The sequence below is a fragment of the Neodiprion fabricii genome, chromosome 7 (genome assembly GCF_021155785.1).
Source record: "Neodiprion fabricii isolate iyNeoFabr1 chromosome 7, iyNeoFabr1.1, whole genome shotgun sequence".
NCBI lineage: Eukaryota > Metazoa > Arthropoda > Insecta > Hymenoptera > Diprionidae > Neodiprion > Neodiprion fabricii.
Window position 1 is genome coordinate 12,389,570 of NC_060245.1, and position 24,189 is coordinate 12,413,758.

At 36.1% G+C, this 24,189-nt stretch overlaps 1 protein-coding gene across 1 annotated transcript in view; it reads left to right on the forward strand.

Annotated features, from left to right (window-relative positions):
* The window catches only part of LOC124186843 (regulating synaptic membrane exocytosis protein 1), a 1,552,625-nt gene that overhangs the window by 1,418,470 nt on the left and 109,966 nt on the right, over positions 1-24,189 (forward strand). The window contains exon 15 of the mRNA XM_046578894.1: positions 5,484-5,542. Within this exon, the coding sequence (XP_046434850.1) occupies positions 5,484-5,542 (59 nt within the window). The remainder of the gene's footprint in view (positions 1-5,483; positions 5,543-24,189) is intronic.

Consider the following 24,189-nt stretch of genomic DNA (forward strand, 5'->3'; position numbering starts at 1 on the left):
TTGGTAAACTCTTAAGTCGTAATTTGAGTCTCCCACATGACTTATAATCGATGTATATTTTGGTTTTTCGGTAACCGTTGTCTCTTCTTTACACAATAGCCGACCCAAGATTTTTAATGTACTCACGCCTGGCCCAGGCATATGCCACCATATATGGGTTCATTTTACATTCAGCACTTTGGAGCTTACTCGACATAATTATCGAAGGACTGTACCAAGTAATTTTGAATCAACCTTGTGTGTACTGACGAGTTTATCAATAATTTCTGTAGTTATTTCTCTAAAAGGCATTGCTTCTCTTGAAAGTCTTTGCTCATTATTAATTCGATGTATTGTGTTCCACAGTCAGCACTTGTAAACTGGGAGTTCACGTTGAACCCCGATATTCGTACTATGCAATAATAGTGCGCGTAATGCTCCAAGTACAACAAAATAGGTAAGGATGTAATGGCAAGGAAGTTGAAACCTGTAAAGTTGATTTTACCAAGTTGATGATATCTGGCGGCTTCCGTTTGACAATTACAAGAACTGTCATTCGACACAATTGATGATACATTTTTGATCTGGAAAGCAAGTAAAATCCAACGCGGTCCTCTGGATGTCAAGTCGGAACTTGTCGGATGATTCCGAAAATTGTTTGTCAGCCTAAACTTCAACGTCGTTGCAAGTCTTCCAACATCCTACCTTCCCTCGAAACCTCTCGACCGTCGGAGGGCGAAAGAATCTTTCCGAAGCAGATTCATGATAAAGTAACCTTCAGGAAGCTGATTCGCGATGAAGGAACCTTGATGAACTAGTCACGTGCGAGGGTTCGAGATTGACTGGTTGAGGGTTCTTGGTTGAGCTCGGTAATGCAGTTTCTCGATCTTACTCGACGAGTGTAATAGCCTAGAGCGCTATTCTGGGGGATTACTTCCCATAAGGGTAAAAGCAGAGCGTGAATCTGTAGAATTTCATCTGATAAGGGTAAAAACTATCATAACGTAGAGAGTGTGGATAATTCCCTACCCTTAAACGTTCTAGAAAAAGGTTTTCGCCTGGATCAAGTACATGTGCGCATTCTACCTACGTAGATTTGAAATTTCCCGCCGTTGTACATGCGCAGTAGGTCGATGTGGGGACTTGGAAACTTCTTGGTGACCCCGAACCAATCTAGCCTATCTACTTTCTGACCCCTCAAGAAATTTCAGCTTCAAATTCATGACTCCATTTGGAATAAAAGTGGTTTGTTTTGAAACCTTTTAGGTACACAATGGAGCATGTTTCATCTAATGCTCAATACAAAGTTATAACGTATATTAGTGGAGGGCGTATTGTTCATGTTTCATGTATAATACTCGTATATTTTAGCGAAGTCGGCGGAATGACACAACGTAAACGACTAAAAGGAATGATTTTAATTCATTTGAAATCCTAACCCACAAAATTGAAAGAAGAAGTTCAAACAATAGATTTCTGCATAGAACTTAATACCAAGCATATAACTGAATTTGATATCAATTATCTTCGCATTTGTCAAAAAACTTCAAGCTAGTTTAGACCAACACTGCCTGGAAAATGTAAGCGAATCCAAAAAGCTGGTATGTATAGTTTGTATATCTATTTCGATAGTGCCTGTCAAAATGGCTGATCGTTTTCATTTCCCAACTATCGTTCGCTTCACCTGCGTGGCAGAAGGTGCCCTGCATAAGTTTGTGGTGTTACCCTTTATTCATTTCAGACTGCCAGAAATAGGAAAACAGAACTCACAGCACTTGCTCGTAGAGTCGTAACAATCAATTCAATACATTTTTGCTGCAAATTCTATAGACATAGCAGAAGAACAGATGTGTAATATAATCATGAGGCATATCATGCTCACACATACAGAGTACGCTCACACTGTTTACATTGCAATTAATTACAGTAGATGCAATTTCCAATTATCTTCAGTCGGCTTTATTATCACCTTATGAATGTGAACAAATTCTGAAAAATATAAAGCTATCATTGGACCGAGCCTTAGCAGTTTATTTTCATACTCAAAATTTTTGAAAATATTATCGAAAAAATGTTATATCCTCTAAAGAACTGTTTCTTCAATTTTGAGCCACGATTTCATAATTCTGAGCATATAAAATGTTGTATGTTAATTTTTTTAAAGTGCATCTTAATACGAATAATTCCAATTTTTAACTGCTTCGCGTACATTTTGATAATTCCGGAAAAATGTTTCACGGCTTGGATTTGACTGGCATTCGAACCTTGGACAATTTGCTTTTCGGGTGACTGCTCTGACAACTGGCAGATACCTAGGTCACTGCCAGAACACGTTCCCGTACCACTACTTGACTGGCTCACGAAATGCCACATCACAACCATAGACTTATGGATATAGAATGCGCGGTCTGTGAACTCAGCTGAAGCCGTCATTAAAAAGAGAGAGCACAGCTGGAACCGGACTTCTCTGATGCTCGATCGAAAGAGTTAGAGAAGAGTAGTTTCAAGTGTAGATCGAAAGAGTGGGGGCATCCGCCAGGCAGGGTAAGCAATAAGGCAAGCGAGGGGGTATACTTATATGAGTCTATGAGTACGTGTAGAGGGCGCTGTTATTCCGGTTTTACTAAGACTGACGTAGTATTACCAGATTTTAAAATGTATGTAAATGGCTCATCACACCGGATATAATTGTTAAATCTGGTGTAATGCGTCATTTGCATACATTTTTAAATCCGTTATTACTGTGTCCGCCACAGTGAAACCGGAATAACAGTGCCGTGTAAGCGTACTCAATGCGTTTGCGTCGCCAAGTCACCGATGAGAATGAGAGGTCCGGTTCCAGCTGTTGCTCTATCTTTCTGAGTATGCTTTCAGCTCGATGCACAGAGCACGCAGCTCATCTTTATTAGTTTATGATCACAACTGTCATTGACTGGATTTGGCGCTTGGCAGTCAATAAATGACAAGAAAGTAGAATTAATACAGGCAAAATTGTCAAAATAGATATTTTTTTCTACTCTTTCATACAAACATTAGAAATCTGAAGAAAAAAATTTCATAGTTACGTTGCGCTAAGGAATGTCATTGAAAGAACACAATAATCGAAGGTAATGAGGGGTTAACGTTGTTTAAGCTGTTATAGAAACCCCTACACGTACGTATATTATAAAGAAGGGGTGTATGCTGCAAAAACGCGAGGTGCTGCAGATACAAATTGCGTTTTCGGTAAACCGAAAGAAGTAATTCCCTTTCTTCAAACAAGATAATGTGGTATTATGGTCACATGTATAGACAATGAATCTTTTTGCTCAGGGTGAATTAATAATTTTGCATCAATTTTTAACTGTTAGATAATAAGTTTATTACACTTTTATATGCCTGCTTCTTGAATAGTTGCATAACAGGCGTACATAATACAAGAGGCGTTGTGATCACCTTGGTTTAGATTCATGTTTTTTTCTTTGTTTCATTTTCGCTATAATTGATTTAATCTTCCAGACATGATATTATTCATCAATGTAATTCCCAAATAACAGGCTGGATAATTCTGTAAATGTGAAATGTGGTTTTAAAGCATTTCCGAGCGTGGTGCCAATTTTTGGGGTATTATCTATTCGCATGATTTCGATGAATTCAATCTGGTGAAGCTAGTGCCAATGGCATCTGTGACTCTACTCATGCGGATGAAATATCAATAGATATAGTATTTTTGAAAGCAAAACGTTTGAAAAATTATTTGTTTCTACTTCTAAGCTCAGCTTATTTTATCTATTTCTATCAAAAGTACTGTTCTTCAACGTCTGATCCTGCGTTTTGAACCGTCTCGGAATTATGCATCATACATTTTTTTCGGATTTTCAGAGGAATGTAATGAATGGCTGTTATTTATACAAAGTCTAGACAAAGGAGAAAATTAAAAAAATTGAAATGAAAGCAGAAACAGAATACAAAAATAATGATAAAAAAGTATTGAGATTGTGATATAAATCATACCTACAAACACAATTCTTGACTAACAATAGGTGAAAAAAGTTAACGAAAAGCAGCTTGTAAAATATATATACTCTACGTGAACAGGTTGAGAAAGTTTTTAAACACTCACAAACTTACAGTCATTTCACTTCTCCTATTAAAGGGGAAAATAAATTGAGAAATAAGAATGAAATATACATTGATGTTGATCATTCTAAAAGGATCAGGTAAAATTTTGCCATTTAACTAAGGGGAGGGTGCGAGGTTGTGGTCACGGATTTCAAAGCTCTTCGTAATAACGAACTACAGGTCAAGCAGCAGTATCCAACTCGAAGTGGTTTTCGAGAAAAACCGGCTTAGAAAGCGTAGAGCTATTCATATACCCGTTCCGTTGCGCGTAGTTATCGTTGAGACGATGTGGCTCCGGTGCGCCCGACTACTAAGCGAACTCTCCAGCTTCGCTACCTTTCTTTTTTTTTAATTTATTTTTTTTTCTCTTTTGCTACCCGACAGCGCATACTTATCTTTCAGGAATTTTGTCAATTTGCCTACAAAATAAATGAATTGTAACACTATTATTTGTCATCGTTAAATACTGATGTATCATCAAATATTACAAAGGTTCAAAGAGTATTTTGGTTTATGATGGCTTATTACTCATTATCACGGTCGTTGTCTGTACGACAATTCATGTTTTTCATGCTTTTACGATAACTACCATTTCAACAGATGCAACGGCTCTACAGACAACTACAGTGAAAGCGAGTAATAAGCCATTGTAAACCAAAATACGCTGTAAGCCGTTGTAATATTTTGCAATAAATCAATGTATAATAATAAGAAATAATAACGTTACAATCCACTTATTTTGTACATCACTTGACAGTATTCTTGATAGATAAGCATGCACTTTCGAGTAGCAAAAGAAAAAAAAAAAAATATACAAGAGACGAAAAACTTGATTGCAGGTAGGATTGAACCCACGCCGTTCGCGTGGTAGTCAGGCGCACATTCGCGGGCCACGCCGTCTCAACCACGGTCTTACATACAGGTCTTCCAAAGATGGTAGTGTGAATTGGTACGCTTAGTACTTATCCAAGTTTGTTATTTCGATTTCCGCCGCAAGAATGGTCGGGATTTGCGTCTCGGTATAGCTAGCGACGCTAAGTGGCGGCCTGAGACTCGGAAACCTTGGACACTGAGCGTGCCTACCCCCACCACTGATAATTCTGTTCTTTACAAGACCTGTATGTAAAACCACGGCTTTGATGACATTGACAATGGCAATTGACAACACTGACAACACTGTGAGTGCAACGGCGCAGGTACATGAATAGCGTAACGCTTTTTAAACCGGTCCTTCTTCAGAACGGCTTTGAGTTGGGTGCTGCCGCTTGGCTTCTAGCTTGTTATCACAAAGTACTTTTCTACCCCGAAAGAGCTTTAAAATCCGTGATACTAACCTCGCGCCTTCCCTTTGTAGAAGAATTAGGGGAAGAGATATTAGTTAACAGATTGAAATTACTTTTCAGAAACGGAAACGGACAAAACACCATCGTCACCAACGCGCCGGAAATTGCCAAAGACGCCGGTATAAGTTTCATAGTTTGAACCTCTCTTTATGTGATATGTTCTATAAGTATATACATGATCCATATGTATATTATTGCTTATCACACACACACACACACGTATGAATCTTTTCAATAGTGCAGAAGTTGAAACATATATGTCTTTCACTTTGTTACACGTACCGTATTACAAAGTAAGCACAATACATAATATTTAATTCAATTTAAATTTGAATTAAAATTAAAGATCAAAAAATACAGACTATATTTTATCCCCAAGTCACAGATTCAGTAGTTTCAATCGGGTAAAATAAAATGCCTGTTATTTAAATTTAAACCTCCAATAATAACATTCAGAAGTTCCTTATCCCAATTTTTGATTTACCGTTCATTCGACATGGGAAAAATTTTGATTTTCACTTTCGAATCTTACGGCTCACCAACGGGTGTTAAAGTTGAACTTTCATGAAATTTTTTATTTTCTTTGAGATCTACAGCAAAACTATCAGAATTGACAGAAAATGTCATAGGGCCTTCTTTGTAGAGCATATCATTCCTTATTAAATTGTGTCCTTCAATAATTTCAAATCCTCAGAATCTGAATTTGAAAAAATGCAAAATAAATGAAAATTCAACGTTGACATTGAATAACTTTTGAATGAGTAGATTTACGATTACGTATCTTTTTACTAGCTCATTCTATTTTATACAAAATTATATCTTGGGTGTGTTTTTTTTTTATGTTCATCCGTTGTCGAGTTATAAAATTGGGAAGTAACAAACACAATTTTCCCCACGTTAAATGAATGGGAAATTGAAAATTGCGATAAGGAACCTCTAAATATTATTATTCAGTGCTTGTATTTCAACAGACATTTCATTTTACCTTACTGCAGCTATTCAATTTATGACTGAAACAAAAAAGCAGTTGATTTGTTCCATCATTCCAAGATAAATTTATATGTATTTATTTTATAGAAAGCAATCATTTATAAATATCGGCATATCTATGTCAAAATGTGAAGTAATGGAAAGTTCATGATCGAGATTCTAGTTATTAATTCTGCGCAAAATCATAAGAAGATTAATTTTTTTCGCATTCACAAAAGACATTTGAAAGAAAGGCAGTTTTTTTACCACATTGGATCGAGAAAAAAAAATCTCAAACCATACAGGGAGCATGTTTAGCACCTTAGAACTCGTGTTTAAGCATTTTCATGAGTGAATGCACGTGATCCCTGATTTTTTGAAATTAAGATTACAATCAAACTACCGAACAAATTCTCATGAAATTTGAACAGGATACTATTCTTACTCCGAAGATGTTCGAATAATCTTTTTCGCCAAATTCCACTTCCGGCTCACAATTACAGATGGCAACCGCTTACTCGATGAATTTTGGAGATACAGTACACGGAGAGAAAAATCTGAGAAAAATTACCCTGCTGTCTATAATCGTGATGTAAAAGACGCCTAATGCATTTTTTATTGATGCATGTTACAAAAATTATAGGTTTTTATGAAAAAAATCACTACCTTCCTTAGAAACTATGTATTTCGGCAGCACAAAATTTAAAATGTGACGACGAATTTTTCTGATGCAGCACCGTGAAAACTACACGAGGTGTCTTTTACATCACGATCATAGTAACAGCAGGGTAATTTTTCTCAGATTTTTCTCTCCGTGTAGCGGGCATTGAAATACAGTCTATTGATTTCGAATCAAAATCCTGAGAATTTTTTGAGGTTTGGTCAGCACGTAAATGTGGGTGCAGAGTTTTGTGGACATAATTATTCAGCTGAAATTTGCACAGGATACTGTTCGCACCACGAAGACTAGCAGTATATGATCATGCCTCACGTAAAAACGTACTAAGCTTTTTAGCTAAAACGGGGTGATTTAATTTTCATCACATATGGTGATGTAGGAAAAACAAAATTGATTTTGTTAAAAAATGACTTTTTTCTCATCTTATTTACGTTTTTGGACCTCTAGTCTCTGAAGAACAGCTTTTGAGAAAAAATATCAGGTTGCTTGTCAGGCTGACAGTCTGTCCGTTTGCCCAGACAAACTTCCGTGACGATCTCGAGAACGGCTGGAGGAAAAAGTCTTAATTTCAAACAATTTCATAATCACACGATAGGCATAAAAATAGCCATACTCTGTTTCCGTTGACCGTATGCTTTCATGAAAATAATTCATGAAACTCAAATGACTCCAACACGGTACATATGACGTTTACAGAAAATTTAATACAGATTGATTTCAAGGGAATAAAATTATTTAAGAAGAAATACAAAAAGAAAAGAAATATAACGACAAAAGATTTTGATCACACTTTATGGAACTTTCTGCGATTGAACTGGCTTGTATAGTGACGAAAAGTGCCGCGAATAATTCTATTTTCACGGTTTCATTTTCATTTAATGCCCGTACAAAATGTTATATGATCCATATCACGAAGTTTCCACCAATTCGCATTTTTATGTGGGCAAATGCCATATGAAAAATATATGTATAATTACAGTAAGTACATTCAAGGACACATAAATAGATGATAATGATTCGTACATATGTTATATATACATGAATATGCGATTGTTTTTTTACATATATTATAGGTACAGATGGTCACACATACATGCATATACACAAATCTAAATTTATTGCATACACGCATTTATGTATTAATTTATTAAGTATTATTTATTTTTATGCATATCATTATTATTATGCATGTATACCGAAAACTATACATTAACTACTTACTCGCCTAAAAAGATTTACAAAAAATGAAATTAATCACGATAATTATAAGAATAGATACAAAAAAAAAAAGAATTAGTAGATGAAAAATATGATCGTTGCACAGGGTTAAAAAATTGTATTTATATTATTAGACGCTGTACGTTCTCGAAGAAGAATTATATGTATTTGTCTTAATATTGCCGGATAGCTTGCAGAGAAATTCATGCGCTCTTGTTCCGTAATGAACGAGAAAAAGAGTGGATGAGTCTCGAACGAGTCATTTGAATCAAAGTTGTTATTGTAACTATGAGAGTAAGGGTAATTGTAGCTGTGGCAATTGATGCATAACAACGACAGCGCGCGTGCTTGCGCAAACCATGTTAAGAACCGGAATCAGGAAACCGAGCATGACACTCTTGATCGGATAATCGCAGAGCGGAAACTTCTAAGCCGACCGCTGTGGAATCAACACCTCTGACCGAACGCTGTGCGAGAAACAATTACAATTACCGCGGGCAGTATTTGGTTGACACACAAACGACGCATTAAGTTGTGTCGATTCTAGAGTGTTCTTCTCATAGTTGGCCGTCACAAACCTTCTTACTATGTGAGATGGCTTCTGGACAGATAAGGTGGGCGGATGGAAAAGTGAACAGCCTTTCAAAGTCAAAACTACTAGACGTGACCCAAACACACCGATCATTTAGTTCAAAAGAGTCTATCGGTGCCCACCATAGATTTCACGAGAAAATTGCCCATAAGTTGGCGGGAATCTTCAGGAAAGTCAAAGTTGGGTAAAGTAAATCAAATCGATCTATGTCGATTTTGCTTTGTGTAGCCACGACAACGAAAACGGCGGGACAGATGAATAGCTCAAAAACGACTGAGATACCTGGTCCGGGTATGATTGTCGTGCTGGGCCCTCACACCCTTACTCAGAATCACGTTAATCTCAAGAGGTTATCTAAGAGACATGCTACACATAATTTGTGTGTCGTATAAGCGTTAAGAGGGGCTCGCTGGTTTCTTAAAGCCTGTTCCCTCGCTACGTTCTGACAGTGATAGTCTTAACACCTGGTCAATGATCGAAACAACTACACGATATACAAAGTAAAGTCTCAGCAACTGCATCGCCTATCATCTGCGAAAATTTAATGTGCACGCGCTATAATCCGAAGTGGCTGGAGTTTAAGGTGACCGCGCGTCATTTCGCCGCGATGTATGTGAGCTACAAATTTGTTACAGTAGATAATTGAGGACAACTGCCACCGGTAACTGTCAAGATTTTTAAGGTTACATATATCGCGGTGAGGTGTCATTTAAATTTATTACGACTGGTCGCCCTAATAGACAATGGCTGTCAGATTGTAGCCCGTGGGGTTAAAAGTTATCAGACGACGGACCACGTAGTCTCGTAGTCGTTAGTAATTCTCTCTGTATAAGACATACATGGTCATGAATTTGTTGCTGAATTCGAGACCCGGGTGGACAGAGAGCAGTTCATGCGGTGCCAGGTCAAACGATACGTCAGTCGCGCTCGTGTTCAGCAGACAATAAGTGACCCTCTATATATATGTACATATATATGCATTATGTACTATATATACATATATATATATAAATATATATATATATATATATATATATATAAAATACGCAAATATTCAATAATGATGATTCTGATTAAGAGCAATTGATTCGAGTAATATATACATATGTATATCATAAATACATGTATATCATAAAATGACGTAAGACGATTAGGGCAAATATTGTGCACGGAAATATATTACACAGGGTACCTAATTTCTACACCTGTAACCGATCTCTAATAAATATATACTGATTGTGAGAGAATATCATGGAGAATATAAGGTCGGCCTTTCGGAGTTTAAAATTGAATGTGGAATGGCCAGCCTGCGAAAAACAGACGAAGAACGTAAGTGGTGCCGATTCGGCTGTGACCGAGTGTTAACTTTCAAGATATTCTCTTAGTATATATAGTCATTATTATGTAAGCAAAGAACCCGATATGTATTCAATAATCTGCGTCAAACTGTATGACATAAAACGATATGTAGATTATTATTATTAGGATACATATATCTATGTGAAATATAAATATCCTAATAACGTTATTGATGATAATTATTAATATTATAGATTTACCTACATATCTGTAAATATACGATTTTGCAAAAATTACATATTTTCGCTCTTTTTAGAGCCTTAATGTACAAGCATTGCTGTCTTATTAAGCCTAAATCTATCAAATGGTGGCCTCTCAATAAGATACCGCTGTTGAGGCTATGTGGAAAAAATACTAGCCTCATAACTTCGGGATATTGTTTGCATCACAGATAGGACAATACTGCAAACAATACCAGATCACTAGCAAACGGGCCAATTGAAAGAGGCTGCTCTATGTCGAAATCTATAATCAACTGAACTTTTGATAATCTCTGAAATGCCTACGTTTCCATATCACTGTGATATTCTACAACATATATATATATTAAAAAACAGAGTACCTTTCAAAATGAGAACAATCATAGAAAAAATCGCGCACCAAATCCAAAAGGTCAAGGGTAAAACCCAGGTCGAATCGACGTGAACTGCCCCATATATATATATATATATATATATATATATATATATATATATATATATATATATGGGGCAGTTCACGTATATATATATATATATATATATATACCTAGAACTGTAGCTATGTAGTTAAGAAGCAGCGTGAGTACTTAAGACCACACGATAGAAGTGAAAACTTATAAGGGAGAGTGGGGTCCCATGTGACACATTTTTCTTATCTAGAATTTCACTCTGTTTATCTACTTAACTCAACATATCTCAGTATCCATTGTATGATATAGCTATTCAAGTATATAAATTGAAATCAATGAACAAATTAATGTTGCTGTAATAATAAAACATTACTGAATTTCAATAGAATGTAAATGGCACAAAGTGCCTCATATGTGGGGCACTGTGTGACATGTAGGAAAAACAGGCACATACCTAATCCATCGAGTTTCACTAATTGTTTATTGTATTTTTGAGTACCCGTTGGACAGCGCTGGATAGCTCTGATATATATTTCATTTGAAATGATAGAAATAATACAACCTTTTTCAATATACGAACCTACTGCGTAGCAGTTCTACAGACATTTTTTTTATTCACTTAGTACAACTATATCTATTATATTTTCCATTAAAACTTAACACATTATTATCACTTATGGTTATTCTTGAACTTCAAATTATTAGCTTGTTAGAGATAGTTAAAGTAAAACTTAATACGAATAAATACACATTCACTTTCGATTTGACCTTAAACTTATTCAGGTAAAGATTTTTCATTCTTATTGCAACTTCAAACTTATTACTATGATGAATAATTTTAATTACTTCAGTCTGAAACGTACTCAGGTACAGAATAACAAACAGGCTCAAGTGTTTGTTTATCACATTAAAAAAGAGGTGCCTTATTTTCAGCATTCCTTTGTGTCTCGGGGCGGCCTCTTTTTTTACCAACTTTTGGTTCTTCACCTATGCTCGGTAAAGATTCCTTCTTCACTCCTATGGCTTTTGAATTCTTTAGCGGGAATTTATTTGTCAAAATTATCATATAACTTGAGATTTGTGCACACTCTCTCTTGGCTTGGCTTATTCTGCAGCTTCTTTTCTAATATCAATTATTTTTTAAACTTTTTAGCTTTCATTTCATTACATAGAGTATCTGTTACAGGGATATCAGTTAGTATTGCGCTACTCTTCCGTTTTCTGCTGATTCCTTTCCGAGATTCAGCCTTTGGAAATGGTTTTATATCTTGCGGCAATATAGTTGTTTTTTTTACATTCAATCTTTGACTTAGTTCTGGCTTCAAGTTTAATTTTCAGTGAATCTTGTGGAATCTAAGTAGATTCACAGGTAATAACTGATAACTTAGCATCTGCTATTACTGGAATGTCGAGAACAATCGGCTCAATACGATTTTCAAGAGCTGTTACGATATCAAATACCAATGGAGCAACGAGCGACAGCGACACGTGATGAGCAGGATCAGTTTTATTCCCATCACGTACTGAGCTTGCAGGTACTACATCAACTGCATCAAAAGCAAATGGATCATCAATATCAAAACTAGTACTCGAATCCATGAATTCATTAACATTATTATTATTCACATCATTCTTATTAACAATACTTGAAGCATCATTGATATTTCAATCTATGCTTAGGGCCTGATTCGTTTCAATGGTAGGAGCAGGTCGATCGGTGACATACGAGCACAGGTATTCATCGTCATGAAATAGATCGCGATTCAACGGCCAAATACCTGTCGATTCGAATCCATTCGTTACGTTTCGAACAGTACATGCCTTTGGATAGGCGATACCAAAAAGTTTCGCAATCTCATAAATAGATCTAGATTTTCCTGGGTTGATTATCATCCATTCATTGCAGGCTGTGTTGAAAGAATTTTTCAATGACTTGTAAATCGTACGATCTAGTGATTGAAGCTTGTTCGAAGTATTACAAAAATTCAAACTACTTATCATGATGAGCGAATCATGGTTATTAGGAATCAGCACGACTTTGCGGTCTGCGGATGCTCGAGCATGTATTTGAAAATGTTTCAAGATATCGATAAATACTTTACCGTTCATCCGACCACTTTGATTCGCAGCTCCTTCAGAACTTGGTGGAGCACCATGAAGCATATGGGATTTGAAATTTTTGATTGGAACTATTAAGAATGAAAGGATTAAATTTCCATTCGCAGCAATAAAACACGCTGTGACCGGATGTCATTTGATCAAACTGCTTCTCACCCTTCTGTGCAATTACATTCGATGAATTGTGAACTGTTGTTAATGCAATATCGCCTAGGCTGTAAATGGAAGCAGTTAACGACTTCCCAGCTGCTTGTACGCTGCTTCTAGATTATTATAGAACAGGTTAACTGTATTTCTATTGAAACTACTTGACCGAGTTAGACTGGTCCCTTATGGTTTTCTGACGGATAGATCTAGATATCTTTTAATGAAATTGAAAATCCAATCTACACCCGCTGATTTGTACGATGCCGTGACTCTGGACAATTTAAATTATTATCAATAGCTAATTGATATGCTAAGGCCACGGCTTGTTTACGAGGTAAGCCATGATGCATATTCGATGCGGTGAGTAAATAGTTTCTCAACTCTAGCTCAATAGCTTCTGAGAAAACAATTCTGGTCCGGAAATTTGGAGCAAAATTCATGCCCTGTCGTGCATCTGTTGGAAGCGTCTTGTATTTAGTGACGTATCACTGTAGAGTCGTTCTGTTGATTCCTAATGCTGCTGCAGCGGAACGGACGCTCCAGTCGTTGTCGATAACTTTTCGAACAGCAGCCTCCATCGTAGCAGCGTCGAAGACTTTTCGGTCAGATTTCTTTTTTCTATTCTGGATCATGTCTGCTTGGATTTAGATTTATGTCATTCAACTCGAATACGTGAGAAATAAAGTCACATTTATACACTACCATAGGATTGGCACAACGAGCCCCATAAAATTTTGTCACAATGTACCCCTCTGCATGTTGATAATGTTTTGATTATTATTTGACAGAAAAACCATTTTGAGGTCAATTTACTCGTACTCCCACTTACCTTTATGTATGGCTAATGATATATAAGGAGATTCTCACAAAAACCCCACAGCAATGGATAAGAAGACAGATTATAAAAGGCACAAAAGCCAGCTTTCGGTAGGCCTGAATCTATGTTGTTGATTTTCTACATGACGACAACTGTTCACTGTATGAAAATAGGATGGAATTGACAGATTTTAGACAACGATTAATAGGTTAATAGTACAAAATTCTGCCACTAGAGGCAAACGAGATATGGGTAGTGGAACAGGGTGCCCCGTGTCACAGGGGACCCCACTCTCCCCTACAGCATTAATAATTCTAAGTAATATAGATAATTTGACCCATTTTGATTATATATATTACTTAGGATTATAAATGTCGTATAAGTTTTCGCTTCTGTCGTGTGAACTTATTTTATGGGCTATGTATTATATACATACAACAAAATTCTGTCAAATTTATATCTAAGCACACGCTTATTATATTAAATTATACTTCAAGAAAAATATTAATCAATTATTGTCAAAAATTACTTTAACAAAGATCTATTTATCGGCTCGACGCACACCGTATTTTCCTAGACACTGACTATTACTGATGCATCACGCGTTCTGACGTAACCCTCACTTGGGTAAACTCAACTTGAGCAGCGATGCACTGACTGTCTCTCTCTCGCTTGGTTAAAGTCAACTCGAGCCGAGATTACCCAAATGAGCGGTACGTAGCCCAACGTAACGGTTATGTCTCTTCTACTACACAGGAAAATATGTGCATAGTGCGCCTGAAGAAGTTTTCACTCAAAGAAATAAAAATTATTTATCGTATTTTACCTTTTTTGCTTAGATAAATAGTAGATTGTACATCATGGAGGTGAAGTACGCATTCTTACGCTGAACACTTGTTCGTATGCGAGAACTGCACAAGTTGAAGACGAATATTACAAGCACGCGAGACAGAAAGGGCTTCTTTCCCCCCATAGTGCACATGATACTTTATGTAACAAAAGTAAAGTTTACAAGTTCTTTTTTATGTCAGAGGATAAAAAAGATCATTTTTCAGTACGAGGACGTAAAAGTGTACTTTTTTTTCATATTCTAATACTCGTTTTTGGTACTGTCGTAGAAACAATTACTTTACGGAACGCACGCAAAAAATGGGTAAGCTATACACGTCGAGATTTTAACGCTGGAAATTCATGTGAGAGTACGGAAAAAATATAAGCAGGAAACTTATGAACATTGCTAATACACTTATGACATTAGGGCTCATAAAATTGCCATATACATTACCATGTGTACAGAGAATATTGACATAATGAATTTTTATTCTGCAGTTTGAGTAACAGCTCTACGAAATAAGGGAAAATTTCAAATACGGTAGAAGAGGAAGTGGTTTAGAATGCCCAATGTCTCCCAGTTTTATCCTACGTATAGTATTTGTTGCCCGATTTATTGGAGTCGACGAAAAAATTGCACAATATGCTTCACGACGCAATATGTTAATCCAAGTTTTCCAAAATCACGTTACTGCATGTTAGTGATGGAAAGACTAGCGGGTAGATTGAGTATGTTATAGAAAATAGGTTGATGTGTAGGCTAGTATAGCGAACGCTGCGCATGTGTAGAACGTCGTTACAGTGCTGGGCTGACAATGAGACATTGGTACGGTACTATAATGTAGCTTAAATACAGTCCTAGTTACTGTCGCCGTTTTCAATTTTGGGACAGCATTGGTACCCAATCCTGAGGGACAGTACGGTTGACTAATCTCAGGCAACACTGTTGAAAATGCTCATAAATTTTCCACGCATTTACTTTAGAAAGTCCGGCAAAATTGATTTGGTGTTTGAAACTGAATAATTGAGCCTTCTCATTCAATTTGCAATCAATTTTCTCAACTGGGCTTGGCTGGAGAGACGCAAATCGTATGTTAAATTTACCAAATTATTTTAGTGAATTTGTTGTATTCGTAATTGACTCCGCAAAATCCTTATGGAAATTTGTTCCTGGTCAAATTGGCTTGTTTTTCAATATGTTATGGTACACTTTCTCCTGACGAAAAGTTCTCGTCGACACAAGTCCAGAAAATCAGTATATTCCGAGATACAAGCTTCAGAAGAAAGGTGTTCGGATTTTTTGATTTCTATGGATTTAGTGCTATTCATGAATTATAAAGCTTTAAGGAGACTTGAAATCAAACAAATAACTCAAAAAACTACAAGGTTGATTCTTGAAGATAGGGAGGAAGCTGTGATTGATCCCATCCATGAACTCACTGGTTTACTCGAAAAAGGTGCAACGTTAGATTTCGCGTGAAGAACGAGATCCTCCGACTTTTGCAATAATAGACTTTTCCCGTTTATAACGCGTATGCAAAATCTCTGCGCATTGGCAGTGCAGTTTTTGAGTGACATATTTGACTTCAATTTCCCCTCAAAAGTTTTTAATTGGTAAAAATCATGTAATCCATAGATATTAAGATACATACACTACCCTTTCGAAACCTATATCTCGGAAACTATTGATTTTTGGGATTTTTGACGATAAAAACTTTTGACTGGAAGTATATCTACGGTAACATACTAAAAATCCAACCAATTCGACCGCGAGCTAATTTCCATAAGCATTTTGCCGGGTCCTTTACCATACATTTACTGTACGTTATTTGGAATTTACTAAACATGCTGCTGAATTTACGTGATACATATACGAAAAAATTCGATTACAGTCTGTTGAAATTAAAAATCTATTATGGCAAAAACAATCAATGCACATCTCTATCAATTTTACTCTGCGATTTTGAATATCTCATTAGCAGATTTGGAAATCACTCATGTGGACTTTAAATACTGTCGTAGTCTGATTTTGAATTTACCACGACTAAATTCTGGAATAACTCCGACGAATTTTAGTTTCACTTGATAATATATTAAGCACACTGTATTCATATAATTTCTCAACAGTTTTTGCAAATTCCAAAATTTTCTTGCAAATCCACTCAACTTGTACAAGTATAAATTTAATACAAAACACTTGAGAGTATCATATATCAGTAAAGCCCAAAGAATTGCCATGTGAATTTTGGAATGAGTAATTAAATTTTCAATTTAGGACAATTACACCATAAATAAAATCACGATATACGACATCGTCGCTTAGCGTAGGTGGTGAGTCGTATGACTATAGCAGTTCAAATGTTGCAAGCGAACGGATTTTGGACCCGGGTAGGAAAAAATAATGCGGTCATTTTTCTATCTGATCTAAGATGTGTTTTCAACGATTGCAGTTACTGACAAGTTGGTAAAATGATGTCTGTGTTCACAAAAAGTGACTGGAATCAATTGTCAATCCGCTATTAATCTATATACATTTACTATAAAGTTACACAACTTGTATGGTTTAACAAATACAATTCAAAATTCCGGTGTTGAATTTACAGTTCATAAATTGAATAGTGATATCCAAGTTTATGATGTTTAGCGCACCCATCATTACTGTGGAAAATGGTGGTGTTTTTAACAGTGCTTATGTGGTAATTAAAGCAAGTTCGAACACTTCGTGTAAAACTATGGGATATATTTTATTTATACATCAGACATGTACCATGTCCTCAAACGAGTGCGAAGCGGTTGTCAGTATATTCAGTGTTTTTGTCTAGTTTCTAAACGTTTCACAAAAAACACACTGCACACAAGCACAATTGAAAACACATCGGTGTGATATGAAAAAAGGCTAAAATACGATTTGCTTACTAAGTCGTTGTCACTCGACTCCTATAAGTCCAGGAAATAGAGGCTGAATATGACCATTTCGCATTATTTTCTTGGAGCAGGCTGATTTTTTTGGTGCAGGCACAAAAAATTGTGTACATAAACATATATCACCCCGTCCTCTGAAATCGTGTGGGAATATTTGAAAATCGATAAAACTACGATTTTAACGTTTTTTGTATATATCTTTTTCCCTTTCGACTGTACAGAAGAAAAGTTGAATACTTTTTTTTGCCTTTGGGAGATCTATGAAACTAGACGTCATGAGTTAAAAAAACATTGATTAGATCAATAGTTACTGCCAAAAAAACAACTAATTACGTCGATTCAAATGTATAGTAATAAAGTGAATATTTACTACAATGACATCTTCGCGTCATATTTAATCATTCTTTGCCACTGACAAATAATTCATGGGCAAGCTGGAATCTGTAAGTTGAATAGTTCACGACTCGCATGGCCTGCCTCACAAACAAATTAGCTAAATACCAGCCTGTACAATACTGACGGTTATACGACGTCACACGGTTTTTTTTTTTTTTTTAATGGTAGTTCTTACAGCAACATATAGGAACAAATAACCGTTTTTAGAAAACCGCAATTTTGCAACAAAGGGAATTTTTTTTAATACGCCATTAGTAGCAAAAACAAACTGCCCGCTTATTAGACTATTTTTGTAACATTTAATTATGAGTACGAAAATAGCATGAAAAAAGCTTCATGCCTGAAAACAAATTTGTTGAGATTCGTTGGCAAACAATGGAGTTACAGGCCGTTAAAGTTTACGGCCTGATGTTTGAAAATTTAAGCGAGTAGCGGAAAAAAATATGATCACAATTGAAATACGGAGTACTTTCATTGTACAAAATATTGAGTGTTTATGAAAAAGGTAAATGAGTTAGAAATGTTTGAAACGTCAGCGAAGCGCTGGTATTTTCACTAGATACCGCTCGGCGGTCAGGACGGCGAGAGCTAACTCGACGCGGATAAAATCGATATACAGGCGTTTAATTCAACGATACAACGTTAGTCGCACATTTCTCAGGAACTATTTGTGGTAAATGAGTAATTTTCATTTTTAAATTTGATACGAACGCAATAATTTTACAGTCACAAATTTACTTCTAGTGCTCAGCAGCTACAGCGAAGCAAACTGCTTGAGAGCCAAGCCAGGACTGCCTCTGTATCTGTACTTTTGAACACGAGGCCCGACCCCCGACCCTATTCAAAATTCGTATACTCTTTCCTTCGACATCGCTAGCGGACAAAGAAAGTGGCTGCTACGTTCTTTCCAAACAACTTGGTATTTTGAACTGTAACGCAAACACGCAATAAAGAGAAATAAATTTATTGAATATCGTTTTCTTTTTTTTGTAATTGTAAATTCATATACAATTAAATCATATGTTAGTTGATTGTAATTTTTTCATCATAAGTGTGAACGTAACTGGGAACATTGAAAGGTAATTTTTTTCGTTCATTCAGAAAATAGATTAAACTCACTTTTAATTACAAAAATTGACCTGGTGAAAGAAAATTATAACTAATATGTATATTTAATTAATGTGCTCGTGACGGCTTTGCTTTATAAATTTTGCAATTTGGCGTTACCAAATTCAATTCCCATCGTTGAATAGTATCTGATTTTTTTCAAAATGACTTATTTATCGCAAACAGATCCTGAGAAAAGTGCGACTGAAGTCGCGCCGTTGAATTGAACGCCCGTATCGCGATTTTTTCCGCGTCGAGTTAGCTCCCCCCACCCTGTCCGCTGAGCGTTATCCACCGAAATACTAGCGCTTCGCTGACTTTTCTCACATTTTTCAACTTACTTACCTTTTTCCCGAACACACAATATCTAGTACAATGTAAGTACTCCGTATTCCAATTATGGTCACATGTTTTTCGCGCTACTCGCTTAAATTGTCGAACTACAAGTCGTTAACTTTAACGGCCTGTGACTCCGTTTACTTCCGACGAATCTCAACAATTTTTTTTCGTAATTGAAGCTTTTTTCATGCTCTCATATATTTGTGACCAAATGTTACAAAAAATGTTGAATAAAGGGCTAGTTCAATTTTATATCTGAGGGTGTCTAAAAAAAAATCTTTTCGTTATAAAATTGCATTATTTTAAATACAATGATGGATCCTGATATGATATTGTGAAATATACCATTAAAAAAATGAGCGTAATGTCGGATAACACTCAGAACTATACAGGCCGATGTTTAGCTAATTTGTTTATAAGGTCATAAGTCGTGAACTGTTCAACTTATAGATTTCAGCTTCCACACAAATTATTTTTCTGTAGCAAACAATGCTTAAATCTAACACGTAGACGTTATTGTGATAAATACTTACTGTATTAGTATGCATTTAAAATTAATTAATTAGTGGTTTCTTGCTAATAACTTTTGATCTCATCAATATTTTTTTACTGGCAATGTCTAGTTTTGTAGACCTTTCAAAGACTGAAAAAATGTATTCGACCTTTTCTCTGTACAAACGAAAGTAAAAAAGATATGCACGAAAAACGTTAAAATCATAGTTTCGATCTATTTCCAAATATTTCCACGCGATTTTAGAGGGCGGGGTGATATATGCTCGTGTGGACCATTTTCGCTTCCCATACCAAAAAACGACGCAAAAAATAGTAAACTTTGTATCAGAGATGTTACTTTGTTTCGTAGTATTAGTTACCAATAAATATACAATAAAGTCAATTTTACCGTTCAGCACTTGAAAAAAAACAATGTGACCGAATAGAACACGTTTGGTTTCGGTGGATAATACGTTTACCACGTTATGTTCGCAAAGAATAAAATAATGTGCAGTAAGAAATATCATATTGACTCTTACACTATATCATACTTTACGTAACATTACAATTAACCGCAAATCGTCGAATACATATTCTCCGGCAAACTCGGCATAACGGAAAAAATTCGAGCTAGGAACGGACGCATTATATACTAGGCATTCACGCTATCTTTCATTATACCTTAACCTACCACTTCGTTATTATCGCAATTTTACCTTATTTATATTCAAGTTTGTGCGGGCAATGATGCGTTATAGGCACTATTTATATAAGTACAATCTGAAGTGTGTACGTACGATAAGGATTATGTGATAAACGCGGTACATGGCATACATACTCTAAACACTTATTATATGAGAGCTACTATAGTGGAACGCGCGAGAACTTGTTACAGTGAGCACACGGGATACAACACGTCGACGAAAGAAAAAATTAATATTCGGATGGTAATTTCACCAAATTATCAGGGTAATGTAACGAGTCTAAAAGTCTAACTACCGGACGGAAGTGGTACTTTACACTGAGACTGTAGATCTGATTTTATTGCTTAGCATGAAATGTGTCGTGAGTATTCATTTGGCTATCAGCAATTGCCAGTACTGTACAGAAAAATTGAACGTTTTTTTTTTATTTATATTGCAATCTGTTAATATTATAACAATCGGCAATTTCGTTGACAGTTAATATACATTGGCGCTATTCTGGGTGGGTATCCAGTGATGCCCATTCTCGGTGTTTGAGTTGTTTATATACAAAGTTAGACAGTCAATAAAATGTACTGGCTCATTGGCAAAAAATCCGAGCTATCGCTGTATAATAAACTAACAAAATAATCCACCGAGATCTCAAAACTCAACGTTAGCCTAGCATTGGTACAACGTTCCGCTAAGGCATGGTCAACAACAGCTGGTAGTGCTGTATCGGAGTAGGTTTTTACAGGTGTGTATTGTATCGTGATACGTCAGTGCGTACAGCTTGTCTGATTGGTCGGCACTATGTGTGCGAACGCAAGAGGCGCATGGCTTTGTACGTGTACCGACTCCGACTCCGTACTACGAATAAGTTTGTGTCCCAGTACCAAAAAATAGTCTCTTCTCCTTCATCGACGTTAGCAGTGGCAGTGCAGTGACGAAAGAAAAAATGCTAGCATCAAAGTGTCTATCTGACTCCAACTCATTGACAATAATTAGCTATGCTTATCGTCAGGCAGTTCGATGACTCAGCTGCTTCTTGAAAAGTTTATTTGCACTTAGGAAATTTAGCATATTTTACATTTGAATGACACAGTCAAAATTTCGAGGCAATGAATTGGAACAATCTTTTTACTTGGAACAGTTCCAAATCTCGCAGCTTAAACAGAGTGAACGCTAAACGTAAATCATAGAAGAATGTTAGACGATAATTTAAAAATTTAGTTTATGTCATTTCTTTTATGATTTTTCCTCTGTTACATTTTTTTTTTTTTGTTATATCGATTTTCAATACATTTTTCGTTTGTAAAATTACGTGAAGCCAAAAGGCCAGAATCCAATAGTTTAATTGAAATTTAGCATCAACCAAATTCGTTCTCTTATCTGATGACACAGTTGATCAATTTTCATATAGTTCGAATAGGACAAGTTGTTACAACTACAGTGAAAGAGATGAATGTGTACAACAACTAGTCATCCGTGTCCGATGATATTTATTTGTGGATCCCGAGTCTTATGGACAGCCACGGCTAACGTCCTGGTCTATAGATAGAGAAACTTGTACTCAACGGCTTAGGAACGACAGGTTAGGTACTCTATTACCCAGTTCTGTGGGGGGATAGAGGAACGCTAACTAATCGATCCAAGTCTGCGATCAGTGATGGAATGCAGTTTGGGCGGTGTTAATGCATAAGTCTGTGACAGTGCAGCAATGATAAACTAAGGGTATTTCATGTAGGCATAACCTATAACTTTTCTTTCCTATTAAAATAGGTGGTCCTTCCATTTTTCATTAATATAAATTCGTTAAAATCAAGGACACAAACCTCTCACACTCCAATGAGGTTGCACAAGCCAGTAGCACTAGCAACACCCCAAACGTTACGATAGATGCAAACATACATACATACATACATACATCCGAGGGTGTTTCCAGAAAAAATAATTTGCGAATTTTTACCGTAACATCCTCTTAAAAGGTTGTGGGGGTATAAAGAAAGTTTCACTGAAAAATGAGCGTTGCATCCCGTCCACATTTCTCCAATACGTGGTAACTAGCTCGTCCAAAAACATTGACCATCAGTGCAGGAAACTGGCCGTGGTGTAAACCGTCATACCGATATTTGCAAATCAAATGATATTGTTAGATAATCTATATTCTGAGCTGTAAACATTAGCGTCACAGCTTAGGCCATGGCCAGTCTTCTGTTCTGACGGTCAATGTTTTTGGATGAGGTAGTCACCAGGTATTAAGAAAGTGGGGACGGGGTAAACCATAACTATCTCTTTCTTGCCGCTGGCTGCTACGCGGAACGCCCGCATTATATTATAATTAGCCCGCGAATGTTCCAATACACAATGAGACGGAAACCTGGAAAAAATTGAAAAAAATGTGCAAAAAAAGTGAAAAGCCGAATGAACGCCATCCTACATGTAACGTACAACGCTCATGTTTTAAGAGAATCTTTTTTTAAATCCAAACAAATTTTTCAGAGGGTGCTACGGTGGAAATTCGCAAATCATTTTTTCCTAAAACACCCCAATTTAATACATACGTACTCACATTATATTCGTGATTGGACAAGCTTTCGTACAATACGCGGTAGAAATATCACACGCTTCAGATGGGGTGATCGCCAAGTTATTTTTGCAGGGTAAAAACTTACTTCCTTTTCTTTGCCACGCTGTTTTATTTAGAATACATATTTACGAAATATTCGTGAATGCACGAATGAAACGAAAATTTGACGAATCACGTTTTTTTCTGCAAGAATTGTCTTGTGTATGTACGAAAAATGTTTTCCGTGATCTGCACGCTATTCACATGGTAATATTACAAAATTACCTACTTATATATTGAAGAAGGAAAATAGATAAAACAGGAAATGACAAATTACAAGAAATAAAGTAAAATTTCACATGGTGTAAATGATAACGCAATTATTTTGTGATATTTATTATTCCTAGTAAAAAAATAAACATTATACAAACCAAATATTATTACGCGTATGTAAACACATGCGAAAAGTCCTAAATAGGTGATAACACAAGTGAGACAAAAATATTATATTGCGCGACAAGGGACGAAAGTTGGTGATTGCGACGAGTGTGAAGTTTGCGCCTGAGCGAAGCAAGCGCGGCAATCAATCAACCTGTGATCGCCAACTTTTGCCTTGAGTCACAAACAATAGTTTTTAAAACAAGCAAATGAGAAATAGTGGAGCTTTGCGTAGTATTTTCGCGCGACGCGAGTGGCCAATTTCTTGTTCTTAGGGACAAAAGTGATTTCACAACGGACGGAAGTGAAGCATATGTGGACTGCGCATACGTAAACCTATGGATATAATTTATAAGATTAAATTGGCTGCTTTCACTCGCTAAACTGCTACGCAAAGCCCATTTTGATGCAGGTGTAATAAAAATAAATTTCTCGAGTATCTATACTATATTTATCGTATTCGCAAATTTAGGGGTAAGC